This window comes from Athene noctua, chromosome 3 (genome assembly GCF_965140245.1).
Source record: "Athene noctua chromosome 3, bAthNoc1.hap1.1, whole genome shotgun sequence".
Classification (NCBI taxonomy): domain Eukaryota; kingdom Metazoa; phylum Chordata; class Aves; order Strigiformes; family Strigidae; genus Athene; species Athene noctua.
In genome coordinates this window covers 71,754,362-71,774,586 of record NC_134039.1, presented here as the reverse complement: position 1 = coordinate 71,774,586, position 20,225 = coordinate 71,754,362, and the positions used below count along the sequence as shown (strand labels likewise).

Here is a 20,225-nt window from a genome sequence, read left to right as displayed (position 1 = left end):
GCAAACATATATAGGTCAAAATGCACGTCTGACTCCTAAGTGGAGTCCGCTTAGCTCATTCAGGTTGTGTACAGCTCAGTGATTTTAGGCAGCTTCTGACGCTTAAAGAAATGCTATGGGCAGCCTCACCATCTGTGCAGGGTGTGCATGTGTGTGTGTGTGTGTCAGTCAGAGCCCTCACCCTTCCAAACGCAGATCTTTGTTCGGATGTCCCAGTGGATGAAGCTCATGGTGCTGAGTCATATGGCAGGAGAATGGAGGAGGTGAAAGTGTAACAGCCGCTACCTGGGACGGCTGCCAGGGAGGGATTTCCTAGCAGTCACCCCCTAAGCACCAAGCAGGGACCAGGGCTGTGAACTCCTTGCAGTTTTTCCCCTCTCTGGGATCCTCTGCAGCTGATCAGGGGGTGACCAGAGGTGATTGGTACCTGTGATATGGGAGCCACAGGAGAGATGAGGTGCTCTACTGCAGGTCCTACCTGTATGTGTGCTGAGTGAGGAGCATGAGAAGAGGGGACCTTCCAGGAAACCTCATTCACTAGCTGTCAGATTGGACAAATCTGTAAATGTTACCATACAGCTTTATTAAAGATAAACAAAACATTGGCAGTACAGCTATACACTTAGACAATGAAAGAAATGGAGTGATTTTGGCCTTATTTATTCAAGTTAATCCTTCAATGAGATGAATAGGATGCTGGAGAGCAGAGGTCAACCACATTATAAGAAATGAGAAACAGGTGAATGGATTTAAGTTTCTGGGGGCAGCTAAGTTAACAGTAGAGCAGACTGCTTGTTTACACTGGACGAGTTGGGAAAAAACAAAACAGTTTATTTTAACAAAAAGATTGTATGCTTTCTGGAAATGGGGAACACAGAGAAAAATCTGCCATTAAAGAAATAGGACCTATGTCTTTTTCCTGTTTTGTACCTGAATGGTCACAAGTGAGGCAATTTGCATGAAACATGGTGAGAGGCTAAACGTAACTTGCTATATCAATTTCAGGGGAGTCTGGCATTGGAGTGAAATATTTTAGAAAATATGTGTGTAATATTGTAGGATTGAAATAACCATAAATTAGAATAGTTTTACTAGAGCACCAAAATTTATGACTTGCTGTTTAATCCTAATGTGGATCTTTGTTATTAAGGTCTGAAACCTGTAAATACCAACCCATCTGTACACATAATGTTAAGCTTAGGAGGACTTCTGTCAGACTTTTAAATCAGCTAACTTCATTTTCAGTGTGGAAGGGAGAGGGCTGGATGTGGTCAGGCTGAGGCAAATGTTTAAGGGCACACAAGGGCCGGAAAAGAAATGTCCCTGTCAAGACCTAGAGTATGATGCTGGGTCTGAGCATCCAGGACTGAGAAAGTCGCAGGCAGCCCTGTGGCTGCTACCCCCCACTGGGTGTTTAGTACAGCTCACAGGCTGAACTGGAGGCACTGACTTAGCAGGATTTTATACGCATGCTCAGGGTGATGTGCATGAGCTTTGCTGTACTGGGGCCTACCTGGCAAAACATGATGTGTGAAACAAATGCAAGACAGATACTGCCAAGGTACAAATTTGGCTTAAGTGTGTTTGTTACATTAACCTTGTAGCTGTGTCAGCTGAAAAAATGCATTGGATACTACTGGCTAAGAAAGCATTCAAATTACTAAAGCTATTACAGTGAAAACATAGCAACGTTTGCCTTTTCCATATTCACTTAAGCTTTATTGTTAGCTTGATTTGTAAGTCTGGTGTAAATAAATTACGATAACTTCATTGTGCCATAGGATTCCACTCACTGTGGAAGGGCTGCAGGTATTTTTAAATAGCTCAGCACAATACAGGCAAATGTATGACATAGCCACGAGCATTTAGTTCCCCACTAGCTGGAAATGCCCTGAACTATGAGTTTTCCATCACTTTCATTTTGAGGCTATTTTGTATGAATGCCAACACAATTCACCTGCAGGAGCTTTTTCTTTATCTGCTATCTTGCCTATTCTGTAATATGTTGTGAAAAAGTAGCAAAACAACTGGCCTATGCCATTAAATAGAGAACAGTGAGCCGGGAAGCCCAGGGAAATGTGGGCTTTGTTCTTCCTGTACCAGATTCCCTTGGTGAGTTCAAACTGAACTACGCGTGTCTCTTTTTTTTCTGCCTTTCAGATAAATATTATCTCGGTATACCTCAGCAGTATGCTGTGTAGCTGAAGTCCCCTCATACTTTCAAATGCAGTTGGAGCTTTATATAGTGGTGCTGTGTAATTCAGAAGAAAGCAGAAGACCATCATTTTGTATAGCAGCTTTCAGGTGGGCCATTTTCCAGAAACAATCCAATTTCCAAATGAATAGAGAAAACCAAAAAAGGTAGAGAAAATATGAGAAACACAGAATAACGATAATACAGGGGATTTCTTCTGAGGAGGGACTTTTGAGAGAGCTAGGGATGCAGCTAGAGACCCCATCCTGCCGGCAATCCTCACCTACCCATCTCCGACAGAGGCCGGGGCCTGGGCATGAACAGCCTTCACTATCAGAAGCAAAACAACTTGAACTGCAAGGTTTTTAGCATATCATTACAAATTCAAACCCGGGCCTATTCTGATGGAAAATCTTCCTTAGGAATGTGAATTGTTTTGGGCAAAATAACCAGGCTTGTTTCCTGGCAGGGATTATATTTGCATCAAAAATTAATGTCATCCACCCACTCAGTTTCCAACTAAAAACCAGGCATTTCATTAGGGAAGTGAGAACAGTGATGCCTGGCTGGAGGAGCTAGGGCAAACAAATCTGCTGAGCACGGCCAGAAAAATGGGAGAGCCGTGTGCTCCCGCAGGCGCGAGGGTCGTGACGACTGCACGGGGCCAGAGGAGGAACAAGGAGGAACGAGGACATCGCATTCCTGCTCCGGAGAAGGAAACAGGTGGAAGAGCAAAACCACCAGCCCTGATGGGGGCTAAGCTCCTCTCCCAGCGGGGAGGCCTCAAAAGCTGCGGGCAGAGCCCTCGTGTGAGGCTGCGCGCGAGCGAGAGCCGTGCATGTGGGTAGCGTGAGTGGAGAACCGTGGGGGGACGAGCTGTGCGCGGGGAGCGCTGCACGCCCGCGTGCAAGTGCCCCGCGTGCCTGCGCGTGGGGAAGGAGGCACGCGTAGGCCAGGCGCCGTGAGCCGCGCCGCGCGTGCCCACGGGTGCCAGCGGTAGGTGCGCGTGCAAGAAGCGCGCGTGGGGGCACGCGAGGGCGCAGGCGTGAGAAGCGCTGCGCGGAGGGTGTGCGCCGCAGGTGTGCGCGCCGGGGGCTGTGCGCGGAGGGGGCTGTGCGGAGTGCGCGGCCAGATAACAGGGCGTGCGTGTGTGCGCGTGCGGAGAGGCGCGGGTGTGAGGCGACGCGGGACCGGGGGGGTGGGGAGTCGTGCGCGAGCACAGGCCCCTGGGGCGCGCGCCGCCGGCCGCCCGGGGCGGGGCCTGCTGACGCATTGCGGCTGGAGCGGGCGCGCGGCGGCCGGACCCCGCGGGGCCGGACCGGGGCGGGGGGGGCGGGCCCCGGCGTGGCAGCGGGGAGGCCGGACCCCGGCGGGTCGGGGGGGGGCCGCACCCCGGGGCCCGTCCCTCCGCCCGCCGGCGGGCTGACTGACAGCGCTCCCCGCCCAGGGACTGGAAGGGCCGGAGCGGGGCGGGGGGTAGGAGGAGGAGCGGCGCGAACCGCCCTGCGCTGCCGCGGCTCCTACCTATTCATTCAGGCACCTAAAATGGCTGGAGAGAGGAGGTGGCGGAGCAGGAGGAGGAGGTGAGGGGGCAGCTGCAGCAGTACCCCCACTCCTCTCCGGCGGGCCCCTCCTCGGCCCGGCAGCGCCCGCCGCTCCCGGCAAGGCTGGCGGCCGCCCCTCGCCCGCCCGCCGGCACCATGTCGGCCGGCCAGGACGAGAGCTCGGTGCGGGTGGCGGTCAGGTGAGTGGCGGCGCCGCCCCTCCTGCGGCGGTCAGGGGATCGGGGTGGGGGGGGAGCACTCCCCGCGGGCCCTCGCGCCCGGTCACGGGTGACCGCGGCCGGCCGTGCCCCGTGGAGCGGAACCTCTGCGCGGGCGGTGCGGGCGTGCGAGCTCCCCACCCGCGGGGAGCGGCGCCGCCGCACAGGGACATCTCCCTGCAGAAAGAGTGTATCACCTCGGCTCCTGCTGAGCCCCGTTTTCCTGGCAACAGATGGAAATAGTCAAAGGAGAGGAAAAAGCCCTCATACTGAGGTTTTTCTCAGTCATTTCTCTCAAATTTTCAGCGGTGACCCTGAAAATATTCCAACTAATTATAGCCCGGTGCTGTAAGTGCTTACTCATGGAAGTAAAGCAGCCCCTAGGCTGTAGCGATGCGGTCTGTATCACGGAGCTTTGCGAGAGTGGATCCTGGCAGACTGATATTTTTAGAAGGATAAAAGCTTTTATCCCACGGAGGCTGTGCCTAACCTTACATACCGGGAGGGATGGACTTCCATAAGACTGCTCGCAGTAAATGAGAACGGGTACATGTAGAAGTCATAATGGGAGTGGAGTTTATATCGCTTTAAAACATCAGCTAATTCAAATTACTCTTTTATCAGAGATAACAATCGTGCTCGTCAGTGAACTCTTGGCTCTTCTTGGTTTTCTATGTGAAGATACTATTTTATTGTTTGAAGAACTTCCAGATTAGCCCACGGATGCCTTAATTTTCAAGATGTCTTTACGTAATTCAAACATGAGGAAAAAAAAATATACGCGTGTATATATATATGCGTGTATATATGTATATGCATGTCAATATTTGAGTTTTAATAGTGATACTGAATGATGATTTATTTCTTTAAAGAAGTTTATTTATATTATATGCTGACGCACTTAATGTATTATACCACAAGAAATCAGACCTTAGGGGAAGGTCTCTATCCACCCGTGTGTCCTTGGAACCACTACATACGTCTCACCTTAGTAGATAAATCAAGGGTTGTGCAGGAAGACAAAGAGGGTGGATCGTTTTTTCTCTGAAGGGTGTAGGAATAAGCGATGTTACTGCATGCAGTTGTCGGTATGTGCGTGTGGGGGGAACGGTTCAATAACATTTTCAGTAAACAGAGAAACACCGCCCCTGCATGATAACATGGGGTGTATGCTGCAGTTGTTCATTAAAGTCTGCTTGCCGATTGCAGTAGCATTTTCTATGGGGAGAGATGCTTTTGTGAGTGTTGTTACCTGTTGAAGCATTTTTCACATAAAATATAGGGAGGTATTATTCCAAAGCATAATTAGGCATATTTTTTAAAAGGAAAATATGAGATAGGTGTGATCCTAAAAATAGGGTGTGTTACAGGTTTACACACTCCTCTGTCATTTGCAGAAAATATTAAAGATGTTCTGAGCCAAAAAAAAGAAAGATGTAGAAGTTCATTTACAAATACAGAGGTTTGTTGCAGCTAGGAATTAAATAAAACCTACTGGTGCAAATATGTTTATAGTTTTAGGTGTGTAATAAATAGATTGGAAATAATATATGGCAAATAATTTGTGAAAGTGAATTAAAAACACCCAGCTGTAGCTCTTGAAAACAAATCCTTAATGTTACAAGGCATATTTCTGTAATATAATTGTCTAACTAACATCTTATGTTAGAGTGCAGTTCACTAGTAATGACGAATTGCACCTTTCCTCCTTGTCTGCTTTCTTCCTTTTGACAGATTAACTATTCATGTACAAGATTCTCTCTCTGCTTAGAAATCGTGAACAAAAGCATGAACAATTTTTTTTTTTTCCACCAGTAGCTCTTTGTAAATGGTTTTCTATTATTTCTGATTGCGTTTTGCACAGTCCTGTAATTCAACTGGTCTCGCATTTCGCTGTGTATCAGTGCCATGTTGTGCATTATGAATATTATATTCTGTTTCCTTGTTGGTTTTGTTCTTAAGTTCTGTTTGGGAACTTCAGCTTAGTTCAGTGATGATCTCCACTGTTGTGATGAATTAGTCCCTGTTTTCGTATGTATGTTTCCTGAACTAGGCTTGCTCTGCAGCAGGACCAGCTTTTAATTTGCAAGCCCCGCAGTAGTAACTGAAGTAAGATACTGCCAAGGCATATTGCACTGAATTTACTGCAAAGCTCAATTTACTTAAACTTTAAACACAGGTTATAGAATAGACATCACTGAAATTGTTTAGCAAATTGTTTTTCCAGAACCAGGGCATCTTATTTAATTGTATACAGCAGGATTCAAAAATACTTCATTCTTTCCAATTAGCACCACCTTTAAGCTATCATCTTGTATGCTAATTGTTCCCCATTTTCTTTAGTGTAATAATGGGTTTATGAATGATGAGCTAAATACTCCTGTTTAGTGAAGCATGAAAGCTGAAAATAGTTTGGCAGATAATCCAGTAACTAATGGTAAATTCCCCAATTAAGAAAAAAATTCCTTCTCTTTTGTCATACCATCACTGAAAAACTTGTGGAATTCTGATGATGGTGTGCAACTTCAACAAAGACCTTTGCTCTCTGTTTGACTGTGTATAGTGTCTGTTTTCAGATAAAGTCAGAGCTCCCCCATGATAGTTATATAATCAGATAGCTGTTTTTTCTTTTAAACGTGAAAAGCTATCCTTTTTATAAATCTGAAATTGCTGTCTTGCTTTTGTAGGTGTCTTTTCAGCATATGGAAGCTAACTTTTGACCCAAAGTCTATGAAGCGTCATAGACAACTGTTTATGGAAGCAAGTCCACAAAAGGACTTAGATTACAGTGCTTAATTCTTGTGTGTCTTGCCATTTTAGTGGTGTCCACAGCTAAAATACAGAGCATAGGCTTCTGGTATGTTGGCTAGATGAGGTTCTCACCTAAGACTGAAATCCTCAACAGCCAGCAGTCTATGTCAGTAATTGCATTTTAGAGAGTCATTGTATTATATTTGGTATCCAGGGACTGCATGGGGTCACTGCAGTCAGTGCCCATAACCATTAGGCTAGAGTTATGCTTACTTTTACCAACCAGACCTGAGCTGTGTCATAGGAACTGAAATAGCTCCAACAGGAGAGGTAACAGTTAGTGCCTACCCTCATTCCATATGGCTTGGAGCTGTACAGTTAGGTCATCTTAGCAGTGATGCTCTAAGAAGACAAGAAAGTTAGACTTCAGTCCTTTGTGTTTTTGGATACATGCTAAACAAGGGAAATCTCTTGGAGAGAAAACTTTTTGGATAGAGCTCACTAGAAGGCTTGCATGGAGGACTACTGTCTGATAAAGCATGGAAGGATGTCTGGTTTTTGGATCCCGTTATGGAGAAGACGTAACAATGTAGAACGCTGAAGTAAACATCTATCTTCTAGTCTTCCAAAGGATGAAGATAGCTTTGATTCACTCTGAGTCAGTGGAGGCTCTGGACATATAGAAGATAAGCTTCAGTGTTGATTTGTAATAGTGCCTTCTAAGATGCTGTATGAAAACAGAAGGAGAAATAATGAAGAACAATGTGAAAAGATGAGTATCTATGAAAGCTAACCAGTAGTTGAGAAGTAAGATGGTCACTCAGACATGCTTGGGTGACACCTCAGGTGGAGTGGACAGTAATAGGACATTATTACTGACATTATCACTGAAGTGCTGGAGAGTGAAGCTAAAGGAAGTAGGGCTTTGGCATTGGGCATGTTGTCATTGTGGAAGATGAAGCTCAGTTGAAACTGTGTTAATGGGCTGAATGCAAAGAACCAGGGGAGAGACGAGTTAGGGGATGGTATTTTGTAATCAGGTATGTTTAACATCACTGAGCATTAAAGAGCAGAACAGTGGAAGTTTCCACTTTTCATTATCCTTGGTATGTTTGTGTATATGTGCCTTCTTCCCTGCTTTGTCAAGAGTATCTCACTGTTACTGCTTCATCTGCTGTGATTGACATCTGCTTTGTGTTTCATCCCTCAAACAAAGAAGGGGAGTGTTGCTACTTTCCTCCTCGTGTGTGTAGAGAGGCTGTGGGATCTGGCCATCCAGCTCTGCCCTGAATCATCTAAAGTTTCCTTCTTGTACCTGCCGGGGTATCTGAAATACATTGTGACACTGCTTTATAGAGGTGAAATGTTGATGTTGCCAACTATGGAAATTATGTGTGCGAAATGTAAGTGTTCTACCAGGGAACTTTTATAGTAACAAAGGGAGTAATACATGTGGCTGATCAATTGTAAAATCACCAGCTTCTGCTTCTGGTATTCCAAAAAGGAGATGAAGTACTCTAGAAAAACATTGATTACTAATTCAGTTTAGGAATGGAGATTTTTGAAACTAATCAAGCTGCTTGTGGCATGAAATCAGGATGAAGCGTTAACTTTTGACAAGGCAAATGGGATATATTCCTTGTAACTGTGGGCTTCCACTGCAAAAGTTTGTTATGGGAACACTGATTTCTTCTTCTCATACCCCCAGTTCCTGACCTGTGTGAGCAGTTGGACCTCTTCTGCATTTTTTTCTCCTTTGCTAGTCTCTCTGTTTTTTCTGCCCATACAGAATCTGCTCGTTATTGTTGTCGTGCCTCCCTCTACCTTTTTCATCTTTTTGCATTTCTCTTTTTCAGCATTTTCTTCTAATAGCTTTTACACTGAAGTTCTCTGTGTTAGATCCAGCTACTCTTAAATACACTAGTAAAGAAGCAGCTGAGTGCAAGGAACCTGTCTCTTTTGGTAGGTGTGTTTTGAAGCACTTTGGCTGTTGAAATTGACTTTTCTTCTGCAAACACTTACAGCAGTGTTTAAGCTTCCTACACTACCATGAATAGATCTTGAAATGTCAGATGAATGGCCATGTATGCTGTGGTATATATCATAAGCTCTGAACGGCAGAGGAACTAATTTCACACTTCCCATACAGTGCTAAATTTTCTCATAAATCATTCTGTAACTAGAAAAGCAACAGCAATAATCACTGTTTCTTAAAATGAACCAAACTTTTGTCTTTATTAGACAGTAGTTTTTACTTGTCTGTAATCATGTGACGCTGTGAAAGTTTTTTTTGGGAAAATGTCTCAAAGTAATTGTATTGATGAAGTTCAGCAGTCTATCAGTAGGCAAGTATGCCCCACCTAAGACAAAAAAATTAAATTGTTCAACAGTATTAAATAGTAATTTTTTGGGGGGACATGTGAGACATTGGGAAATACCTTTTTTGGAGAGAGAGTCTGTTAATGGAAAGCTACAAAAGAGATCTTGTTTTTGGAAAGCTCATGTTGCATATCTTTTGTTAGTTTTGATGTTTCTCTTTGCTCTCTGACTTAAACAAACATTCCCTTGTCCTTCACTGAAACTTTACTCTACCCAGTCCATATGTTTTGCACTTCAGCTGAAAAAAAGACAGGAGACCATCTGCTGCTGAATTAATTCTGGTTTCATCATCTCTGACTTGATCATCCGTAACTGATATTGCTTGGGGCAGGCTGAAATCTGTGATCTTGCTTTCTAGGAAATAGACTTCCCTTTCCACCAACTCATATGATGTAAACACAAACTCATTCTTTGATGGAGTACTAGTCGGACATTTCCCTTGATGTTGTGTTTTCCTTGCCAAAAGATGGATATGTCTTGAATTTAGGAAGAAGAAAAAGCAACGGGTGGTGTACATGAGTGCTCTGTTCATGCTTGTGGATGAACTGTATTTTTAACTTGGCATTTCCCAAAGTTTGTGGAAGACTTGGGAGTTTGTTTTGAAAATCCATTGAGTTAGTTGCCAATTTCCATTTAATGGTGTTTTCTTTACTACTTATGCTCTATGAAGAGTTAGGATTTATATTGTTGGCATAGCCATTCCTTTATTATTAAACTTAAGGCTTCACATCTCAAGTTTTTCTGTGTGACTTCTGTAAATTCTTCTGTAGTAATTGAACAGCTCTTCTGCTTGAGATCAAGGGAGCCTTGCTCCTTCCTTCTACTTTCCCTTTATTTGCTCTAAGCGTCTTGTAAATCGTCCTTGCTGCCCACTCAGAGGTGGCTGCTGGAATTCTTGCTTTCATGTTCTGTTGCCTGATTACTGCTGGGGAAATCGGGACGTTTTAGGTGCATTTTTTTTCTGTTAAAGATTCAGTATCCCGCTGTATTTGCGGCTGCTGGAGGAGAGAATTTTTTGTTATGCTAAGATTATTCCCATGTAAAATACTTGCAAGAAGTTAATAGTATCATTTTAACTGGTGAACAAGAAAGTTTAATTAGAAATTAAACCAGATCTGAACAAGTCCAGCAAGAGTAACTACATGAGCTGTGACTCTTTCTTGTGCTTTCTTTCTCTTCTCCTCTAAAATGGTTTTAAATCTTTGTTCATTTTCTTCCCATCCTTCCTCCTTTTTTGTAGTTCTCCATGTTTATTTCCACTTTTCCCTAGTGAAACTTGTCTGAAATACATATGTCTGCTCTAGTGTAACTAAAGGGAGAAATGCAGCCTTATTTTTCAATAAATAATGTTCTCTTGTTTTATGTGTTTGCCATAGCAACAAGATGAGAATGGTGAAAGGATTTTAAGGTCAGCATCACAGTGAATTCAATGTGTAGGGAAGGTCTGTTCAATATGTATTTTTAAACATGAAAAACTGCTGATTCAGAGCTAATGATTGATTAGCATAAAATATTTCCTTGATAGATTCTATATGGAAATAAGTAGTGAGAAGGTGGTACCATCTGGTCCTTTATTTTTGTTACTATCCTCAACAGATTTGGTAAAATTGGCTTCTGCTGGAATAATTCATTTTTGTTTAAAGAACTTTTTTTTAAATATCAGCTGACAAATGCTAGACTTGCTGTTTGGGACAATGCACGCTTTAAGAATCTTTAGGTTTTTAAGTCTGCCTGACAAAAATGAATGACATCTTTTGAGCCTGTTTACTGTGGAGTTTCAACATAAAAAACTGAGAGCAACAAAACCTTAGTAAAAGGTTATAATATTGTTCTAGTATACACAGCAATTTATATGCATTCAAGTTTAGTAGTGCATTTCCGTTGTTGGATTTAAAAAATGGATTAAAATATTTATTGTCTAGGTAATTTTTGCTGTCTCACTGGTGGTTCTTACATTCATGCTTTTACAGGAACTCTGCCTAGTTCAGATGGTTAGCAAATACCTAATTTTGCAGGACATCTTGGATTTAGTGTAGGTTTTCCATATTCACTCTTAAATATTCCATGTTTCTTGAAATGTTTTCTTTTGTGTCCTTCAAAGCTACAGTATACTTATTTTCCCTTTCACTTATGTTCAACATAATTGATCCTTTAAAAACATGAATAAAACATGGTTTTCAAGGGTGGGTAAGAGTTAAAGGACTGTAGCATGCTTTAGCATGGCATGCTTTAGCTACCACAGCTGAACACATGGAAGGTTATAGCTAATAGGACTGGACAGAAAATTTTTCTCTTTCATCAGACATCTCAAAGTCTGATGCTTTTTATTTTTTCTGCCTTGGTTTCTTTTGATAATGGAAGAGTTTGATCAGACAGGCTTTTCTGTTTACCTGGTCTAATTTCATTTGGGATCTTGAACAAAAGGTCTTCCACATCTTCGGTCAGTGGTCCAACCACTTGATTATTTTCTTTGTTTAAAATAATGAAAAAATACATGGGCTTAATTGACTATTTTTTTCCCTTCTCATTTCTAACCATGTTAGTTGTCCTTTGCTTAATACTGCTAAAGCAAAGTTAAGGGGACATATTAATGTTGGTCAAGAGGCTATATTGAAGTATGTGACTTGTTAGCAATGTTGATTGAAAGGTTATGCAAGCCACCAGTAATAGTTTAAAATGTAAGAGTATCTCCTAGAAATATAATGAAAATAATGAAATAGTCTTGCATAATTCTGGGGTCACTAGCAAGCCTGCTAAGAAATGTCCCACGTACAGTATAACCCCTATTATTTTATAGAATGTAGGAATCTAGATAAGCCACTTTGAAGCATTTGGTACCATGTTCCATGTGAGACTGCATCTTCTTGGAATAAAGTGATAGGAAGATAGACTGACTTAAAGATGTCTGTTTTTATAACTTATGCAAAATAATGAAAATGAAGTTACCTAATAATCTTTGTTTTTCAAAGGTAATAGTTCTTAGCATTCATTTTGTTGAACATTTCTTCCCTTCAGCATGGACTAATTGGGACTTGAGTCCTGAGACCCTTTGTGTCACTCTGAATAGCTCATTAGCCCAAGATCTTGGAGTTGCTAATCTCTCAGTAATATTAGTTAAATATATTTGCCAACTGCAGCAGTGCCTCTCTTAGTTTGTGCTTGATTCTGTCATAGGACACAGTCTCTATGTCCCTAGCTCCACCCTTATGAGGGTATGAGTGTAGGTAATAAGTCTTTTGTCTTTTTTAATACTGTTTTCCTGCTTTTCCCTCCACATGCTCCACTGACACTTTGTGTATTGTCATCTCGGAATTATGTCATAAGCTCCTCAGGCCAAAGATGTAGTTTCAGAGTATAGTAAGTGCTTATGGTGTGATATAAATGATGTAGTGTCATGAGAAAAGCAACTTCTACTAAAACACCTGAGTTAGTCATTACCTTCTATGAAAAGTGTTAAAATTAAAAATTGTTTTGCTAAAGCATGTATATGGCTTTGTTTCTCCCCCCACTTCCCCCCATTTGTTTCTGTGTGAAGAGGAAAAAAATTACACCTGTACCAGACACTTTGATCTGTAGAAAATAGGTGCCTACTTCTCTTTTTACCTGCTAAGTTGTCACTCTACATAACTTGTCCAGGTAAGGTTTATTTCACTCTGGTCTCAAATGCATTCCTTTTGAAGTCTGGTCTTTAATTTTAAGTACATATGAAATAATTATTTTTAGACTCTGGCTCTTTAATGTGATGCCTTTTAATGTTTGGGGGTTTTTTTAAGTCTTATCTATACACATTACTTTGCAGACTAGAGATATTGATGTTATCCAAACATGTGTATTTTCTTGTTACAATTGTATAATGTGCATGAATAGCTGGTACACTTGGGAAAGGTTGTTTTATGAGCAAACCATTTGAAATGCATTAAAGACCAGAAAAATATTTTTGTGTTGGGTTAAGTGGGAGTAAATATTTGCATATATATTCTTCTAGACATGATAGAGAAGGATTCTACTTTTAAGTGTTTGAAGAGATAGTAGGTCAGAGAGGCCACCTGTTCAATCTGTATCACTTAGAGCATGACTTTTGCTTCTGTCTAATCTAATCAGTCAGCCCATCACTCCGGAACAATAAAATTACCACTTGATCTTCACTAGCAGAACTCTGAGTTCAGCAGAATTGGATTGGTGTTCAGTGAGCTCTCAAAAATGAGATAGGGCTGAACGGGTATTGACAGGTAAACTAGTTGATAATTAAACATCAGTATAATGTCTCTTTTTTTTTTTTTTTTTTTTCCTACTCTCAAAAGCTTCAGACTTTAGGGTTTTGTTTGTAGATGTTTTGTTTGTTTTGTGGGTGTCTTGGTTTTTTTGTTTTCTTTTTCTTACCTATGCAGTCCCACAAGTGATCTACATTGGCTGGTCATCTGCTTAACCCACTGTCATGGCTCTGCATTTTAAAATGTAGCTGTAGATATATTTCATTATTGTTAGTAAAGCTTTTGAGGAACAGATGGACTTTTCATTGTTCTCTAAATGTCAACAAGTAAAGCCTTGGTAGGCCCCAAAGAGGAAGAAACACTGTACAGTTGAGAGCTTCAGATGGAAGTTCTTTGTTCTTGCAGCCCCAAGAGCAGGGCTAGCCCATGCCAAGCCAATGCTTCTGTTGATTTTTAACTCTCATGACTGCTGAATGCTGAGATGCTTATTTGGGACAAGAGGACTTGCGTACAATGGTGTTGGCCTACATGTTGGATAATATTTGACCAAAAATAAAGGGCCAGTGTGCTCTGTGCTGCTGCGGTAAGAAAGAATTCAAGTGATCATGAATAATGTGTAAAATTTAAGAATGAAACAGAAGTGTTGTATTGTGGCAAAAGAAGAAAACTAATGTAAAAAGAAACTGGAGTTTTTATGTAAGGTCCGAAGTAATGCATACCCTTTGTTCAGTACTGCTAATGTATTGACTGATGTCTGGTGTTAGGTTTTTGGTGCTGCACTTCAAGAAAAATGTGGGCTAGTTGAGGGGAATTGAAAAGAGAAGGGGAATTACTTTGTCCAGAAAATGTGACCGGTTGCATGGTGTGAGATATGAGGAATGAAGATTAAGAGACATGTCTTGAAATAACTAGAGTCAAATATGAAGTAGAAGGGAATAAATTGTTCTTCATGCTGAAGGTGATATGGATAAAAGGTAATAGGCTTATAATAATATAATAAGCAAAAGATAGGAAGAAAATATTTTCCTATTGTAAGGATGGATGTCCTGGAATGGTTTGTCTGTGGAGATGTAGAATTGCCCTTACAGTAGACTTGTAAAAACAGTTCAAACTGATAATGCTGGGAACACTTTGGACATAGGTGATATTACCTTGGATCAGAAAGGCAGAGTGGGTGAATAAACTCTATGACCTCTCCAGCTCTTTTCCATCCCAGTTGTCTGTAATTCTGTGGAGCTGCATGTCGAGTGCCAGGTCCTGAATTCAGCATAGTTGAATGATCCTATTCAGATGTCAGAATGTATTTACAGGGATGTGACAGTGTCCACATGAACCATAAAGCCTTACAGATTTGAAAGGGTAAGCTTAGATTAATTCAAGTTTGAAGGGACCTCAGGAGGTCATCTGATCTAACCTCCCACTCAAAACAGGGTCAAAACTAAATTCAGGTGAGGTTACTCAAGGCTCTCTCTTGAAACTCTCTCTTGCTTTGGTTTGTGACCATTATGACCAAATGTGAACCTCAGTAAGGAGCTGGGTCTGTTATCTTGGTAATACGTTCTTTCGTATTTGAAGAGAGCAGGCACGGACTAAATAAATTGAAGACCTCTGTGCCTATGTTCTGTTGGAAAGGGTGAGATATGGGGGACAGCTTCAGCGAAGGGGGTGCAGTCTCTTCTCTACATAAGTTCTAAATATGATAGAGCAAATTCTTGGGGTACTGACAGTCAGCGGTGCTGCTAATAGGACATAATGTTTTGCAGGCATACATAGTATGAAGTACTGGAGGCTTTTAGATTTTTGCATGGTTTCTACATGCTTTCTGTTCTAAAGTCTATTCCTTCCCCTCATTCAACCCTTCTCTACCTGTCTTGGAGACTGTTTTGTGGTAGATGTGATATTGTTGCTGTGAAGGAATTTGGAGGGTGATTCAGTTACAGGTAACAATTTGCTTTCCTCTTCTCTTAGCAGGAATACATGGCAGTCACCCTCTGCCTGCATTTCCTCTGCCACTGTTTAAGATCACCTCTTCTTTTGGCCAAGCTGACTAACAAGAATAATTCATCTCCATCACTGTTTACTGTTCCTTTGCTTTTCAGATGTTCATGCTCTCTCTCCTCAGCCATCTCTTAGAATAATCATGTCTGTTTCCCTGTTTCCTGCTGTGAGTTCATGTTTCATTCTTTCAGTTCTTCTGGCTTGTTCAAACAATATCTTCTGTAAGTCAGAAAAAAATGCATACAATAGTCAGTGGTTTATCGCATGCTTCATGAGATAATCTTGTGAATACAACCCAGAGTATCAGTTACTTATCTTGGAACAGTTTCTTATGATCTTTGGAAATTAATTATAATGTGCACATTATCAGTTTTTGTCTTGTCTATGAAAAATGGATTTTAAAAGTTTGATTTATTTCTTTGGATTTGTATGTTCGTACAGTGTGCGTGTGAAGCACTGGGCAAAGTTAATATTCAGCTTGGTTTGTATTGTTGGATGTCAGCCTAGTATCTGTGTGAGAGCTGTCTGGTTGGAATGTATTGGTAGGCTGAGGAAAGTGCTTTGAAGCTCATGATATCTATATCTCTTGAAGATATATGCTTTAGATTTTCCAAATTGCAGCTAGGAAATGCTACTGACTTCCAAGTTTTATCAGATATTTCAAGGCAATCGGACATCAGTTCTAGTCTAGCTGGATGACTGACTGCTTTTTTTCTATAAGTATATTCTGTAATTTATACATGCATTCTCATTTTAATCTTAAACTTTCATGCAAGGCTGTATGTCTAACCAAGGAATATCAAGTGGGGCAGAACACTTGTAACATACTGTACTGTTTTAGTGAAAATTGCTCTGGTTTGCTGCCTCCTTGGTATAGAGGGGGATGGTCACTCCAGCACAGGATGTGTGTGAGATGTCCTCTCCTTTGTTCAGAATTTACATGAATTGGCATTGTTATTTTTTCCATTCTGATAACAAAAAAATAAACCATAGGATCCTGACTGCTAACCCACTTTCTGTTCAAAATAGCAGTGCTACAATTTTAACTTAGTCTATTGCTGCATTAAATGTTCTACTGGTAGTAACTGTAAAAACAAATACTAAATTTGTAAACTTGTTTTTCTTGAGTCACTCTTGTTGTTTCCTGTAGGATATAGGGCTTTTGGTTTGGTTCTTTCTTTTCAGCTAATAATGCGTTGGCCAATTAGTTGTCTCACATTTCTGCAAGATCTGCCTCCAGCTTCTGAATGTTAGATCCTTCAGAACAGCTCTTGGGGTGGCATTTAAAATACTCAAAACCAATCAGTTTAAGGCATGATTTTAAGTTATGTTGTAACCTAGGGTTTCAGGTATTAATGCATTCAACACATTGCAAGACTGTTTCACTCTGAGTTTCTTTAAAGTGCAATATAAAAATTAGATTATTAAGGCTTATTTTCCTTACTGTTCTCTTCTGACACTGAAAGTCCCATCTCTGGAGATCTTAAAAGCAGATGAGGGAAACACCAGAGAGAGAACTGCTAGGCTAAAACAAAGACATGGATATATTAATGTGAGCACTAGTGCTGGTTGATGTAAAGATATATTGTGTGGATAACTTTATAAGGTACTGCTGGGAGAAGTAGCTGAAAGAGATCTTTGTGTTTTAAGTGGTCTCTCTCTGCTGCAGCTGTTACTGGTACTGGGAATTCTCTGGATATACCACTACCTGTTGGGGTGGGTAATGCCATATACCCTATGTACACCAGTGTCCCCACTTCTGTGTGTCAGTGTGAGAAAATGCCTGGTTAGGGGACACTGACCATCTCACTTCCAAAGTTGGAAGTAATTAAAAATATCTGTGTGACTTGTTCTGGGTTTTTTTGTTTGTTTTTGTTTTGTCTTCAGTACAGGGTTAAGCTACAAAGTCTTGGACGTCTGCTGTTTATAGGGTTGGCTTTGGTGTTGGAGTATCAGTGACCCCATCTTCTGAGTATTTGTTCAATATTTAATGTGCTAGGGAGACTGCTATTGCTTATTGAGCTAGGTACAATTGGAGCACAAAGGTAAGGGATATCTTCAGTTACTTTAGAAATATTATATTAGAAAAATATTGTTCCCAAAGGAAATGGACTTTCAAAGCTCTCCCTTTTTTCCCCACAGCTAGGTAGGAATGACAGGAGCATGTAAAGCCAGGGTCTTTCCAGTTTTGTTGTGAAGTCTAGAAGGTTCAAGGACAGTCAGAGATTTTTGTTCTTCTAATCCACAGATCTTTCTTGATATCCTTATTATGTGTCATTACATACTGGAATTGTTCAGTTCAGTGTGCTTCTACCTGATGCAAATATCACAGGAGAGATACAGATTACGCAAGAACCTCTCTTATGTGGGGTGTAGGCTTTTTTTTTTTAAAAAGGAAAGCCTTTTTTTTTTCTGATCAGGTTTTTCCAATTTATTTGAGTCCTGGTCTAGTTTGTTTACATTAAATTGTTAGCTAAGGTAGGTGACAAAGGACTTCAAGTATCAGAGTTTGTTTGTGGTGTGTTTTTTTGTTTTGTTTTGTGTTTTTTTTTTTTTTTTTTTTTAAAGCCATGGTTCCATCAAGAATTGCTAGAGATACTGAAGATAGCAGTTCTGGCTGTGACAGCAAGCTTTGTGTAGTGTCAGTGCTGTACTATTTTCCAGCTGCTGAGTCTTTGTGTTGCTCCATTTTTGTTGCCTTTGCAAGACCCTTCTGCCACACTGCTGCTGTAGTTCAACAACCTAAATGTGCTGCTTTGCAATGGCTGCCTGGAACACACGGCTGATGTCTTATTACTCTGAACTGAAAACTGTTTGTGATACCTCCAGGTTAGGATGATGATGGGTTATATACAAAAGACACAAGAGACTATTTACATTTTTGATCCATTCTGATGCCGAGAAGATTATGTGATGTATTGTGTAACACCAGTCAACTGGATTTCATTGAGAATCCAATTATGAGTTTAGTTAAAAATGTGATTGTATGTGAAGTGCAACCACTCCTGACCTCAAACGCCAAGAGGCAGGGAAATCCACTTCTTTCATTAATTCCAGGTAATCCCAGTCCCTGTCCTGAATCTGTCACTCACAGTTTCAATTTTTCTTGTTCCCATTCTTTAGCCAGTAGTTCTTAAACTCAGTGGTCTAGAAATGGTTAACTCTGGTAAGTATAGTTGGGAAATAAGCTATTTGTAGTTTCCTATGGGCCCTACTAATTATTCATGTGATGAAGCTTACATAAGGGCTGCATTGCAGTTATGCTTGGTTTGATGACAGAGTTCTTTATTTCTGTGTAAACAAAAGTCAAGTGATAAGGCATAGGCAAGTAAAGTCTGTAGTTGAAACCAGGGAGAAAACAAACTTTTCTAGGAGGATCTTAAGGTGGTACTATCTACTAAACTGTCATATTTATTTAAAAACAAACAAAACCCACCAAAAAACCCAAACTTTGACAGTATTTTATTTAAAAATAATTTTTTTAAAGAACTGAAAGAGCCTTCATTGTTATCATTATTCTTTGCTTTGTCATTTCTTCAGATTTACTAGTGAAATCAGTTAAGTCATACAATTAAAATTTTTGATAGCATGAGTTAGTAAAATATTAAAATTTAAAATGGTGTAGAGATTTTTCTCTTTAGCTTTGACTCTGCAATTGGAAAAGCAGATTGTCTTGGAAGAATGATAAGTATCTCAGGTGGTTTTACTGTAGTCCTGATATGTAAACAGTTTTACTGTACACTTAAATTTCTAAGGCAATTTGAAACAGTTTGTTTTAAATAAGAATACTTACTTTGAAAGCATCTGTGCTGCTTCCAGTGCATGAGGGACTATGAACTCTTATGCAGACAAACCACAAATGATTTGCATTGATGATTTCTGACAGCAGCTGGGAAATGCCCAATTTAGAAGTATTATGTGCTAAGAAGAGCTTATTTAATTCAGTCAAGACAAAGAAATGGGTTTTGACCCTGAAGAAGCTTGTCAGGACAGACTTCTCTTTCTGTCCCCAAGGAGCTACAGCCGAGGGTTCAGCAGGCAGAAGTGACCCCAGGATCAGGTGTTGCTGCCTTGTGTGCGCTGGAGCTGAGAGAGGCTGGCACAGAGGTGCCCAGGCCAGCCGCTGTGCACAGAAGGGGAGGATCGTTCCAGAAATGGAGGCAGAGCCTCCAAAGCCTGTAATGCAAAATTGAGAGAACTGGTTTTAATTTGTGTGAGCTACCTTGCTGCATGATTTTTCCTTTTTTCTTTTTTTTTTTTAAAGTGGCTTTGCATTAAGAGTTTTGGAGTTCTGGTTGGATTTGTAATCTAATCAGTGAACCTGAGCCCTAATAAAAAATTAAACCCACAGCTAGAACTGAAGCAGAATGCATTTAGCCTTGCTGTTATGCCAGCAGAGATACTACTTTTTTTAAAGCAGATATAAGTAACAAGAAAGTAGCTAGTTCTTTCTAGATTTAATTCACAGTGTATATGTCATGATTTATCTATGTAGTTGAATTTGCATTGTGGAGCATTACCAGGGTGCACTTATTTCATGGACATGCTCTTGTCCTGGAGCTAAAATTTTACTGAAATGGTATTACCAGTATTATTTTTATAGGTGGTAATTCCAAACTGTAAGCTTGCTAGTGCAGTGAGGTCTGCATGCTACTAGCAATTAAACCAGGAGAATGATTGTATTTCCACACTGATTTCCACACTGAATTTGCTCAGCCTAGCTAACAAGGACTTTCTACATGTTAGAAAATCAGGCAGTCTTTTCTATATGTTATTAAAAGTCAAGAATATGAAATTGGCCTATACTTTCCTGATGATGTAGCAGAGCATGCTGTTTCAATTTCTTCGGTTAAAATCTCTAGTGATATGTTGGATATTATAGTCGATAAATGATTTGGAAAGTTTTAACTGTTACTGGAGAACTAGTGAT

General features: G+C 40.7%; 1 protein-coding gene across 8 annotated transcripts in view; it reads left to right on the top strand.

The window, feature by feature from the left end:
* The first annotated feature begins 3,515 nt into the window (after positions 1 to 3,515).
* KIF21A (kinesin family member 21A) overlaps positions 3,516 to 20,225 on the top strand; it is a 94,240-nt gene continuing 77,530 nt past the window's right edge. For 4 of the 8 annotated variants that reach the window (XM_074903284.1, XM_074903282.1, XM_074903287.1 and 1 more), the window contains exon 1: positions 3,517 to 3,938. In XM_074903284.1, coding sequence (XP_074759385.1) covers positions 3,895 to 3,938 — 44 coding nt within the window. In that variant the 5' untranslated portion in view covers positions 3,517 to 3,894. Of the gene's footprint in view, positions 3,939 to 14,817; positions 14,931 to 20,225 lie in introns of those variants that run through there. The other 4 variants (XM_074903280.1, XM_074903283.1, XM_074903279.1 and 1 more) reach the window with 2 other exon arrangements.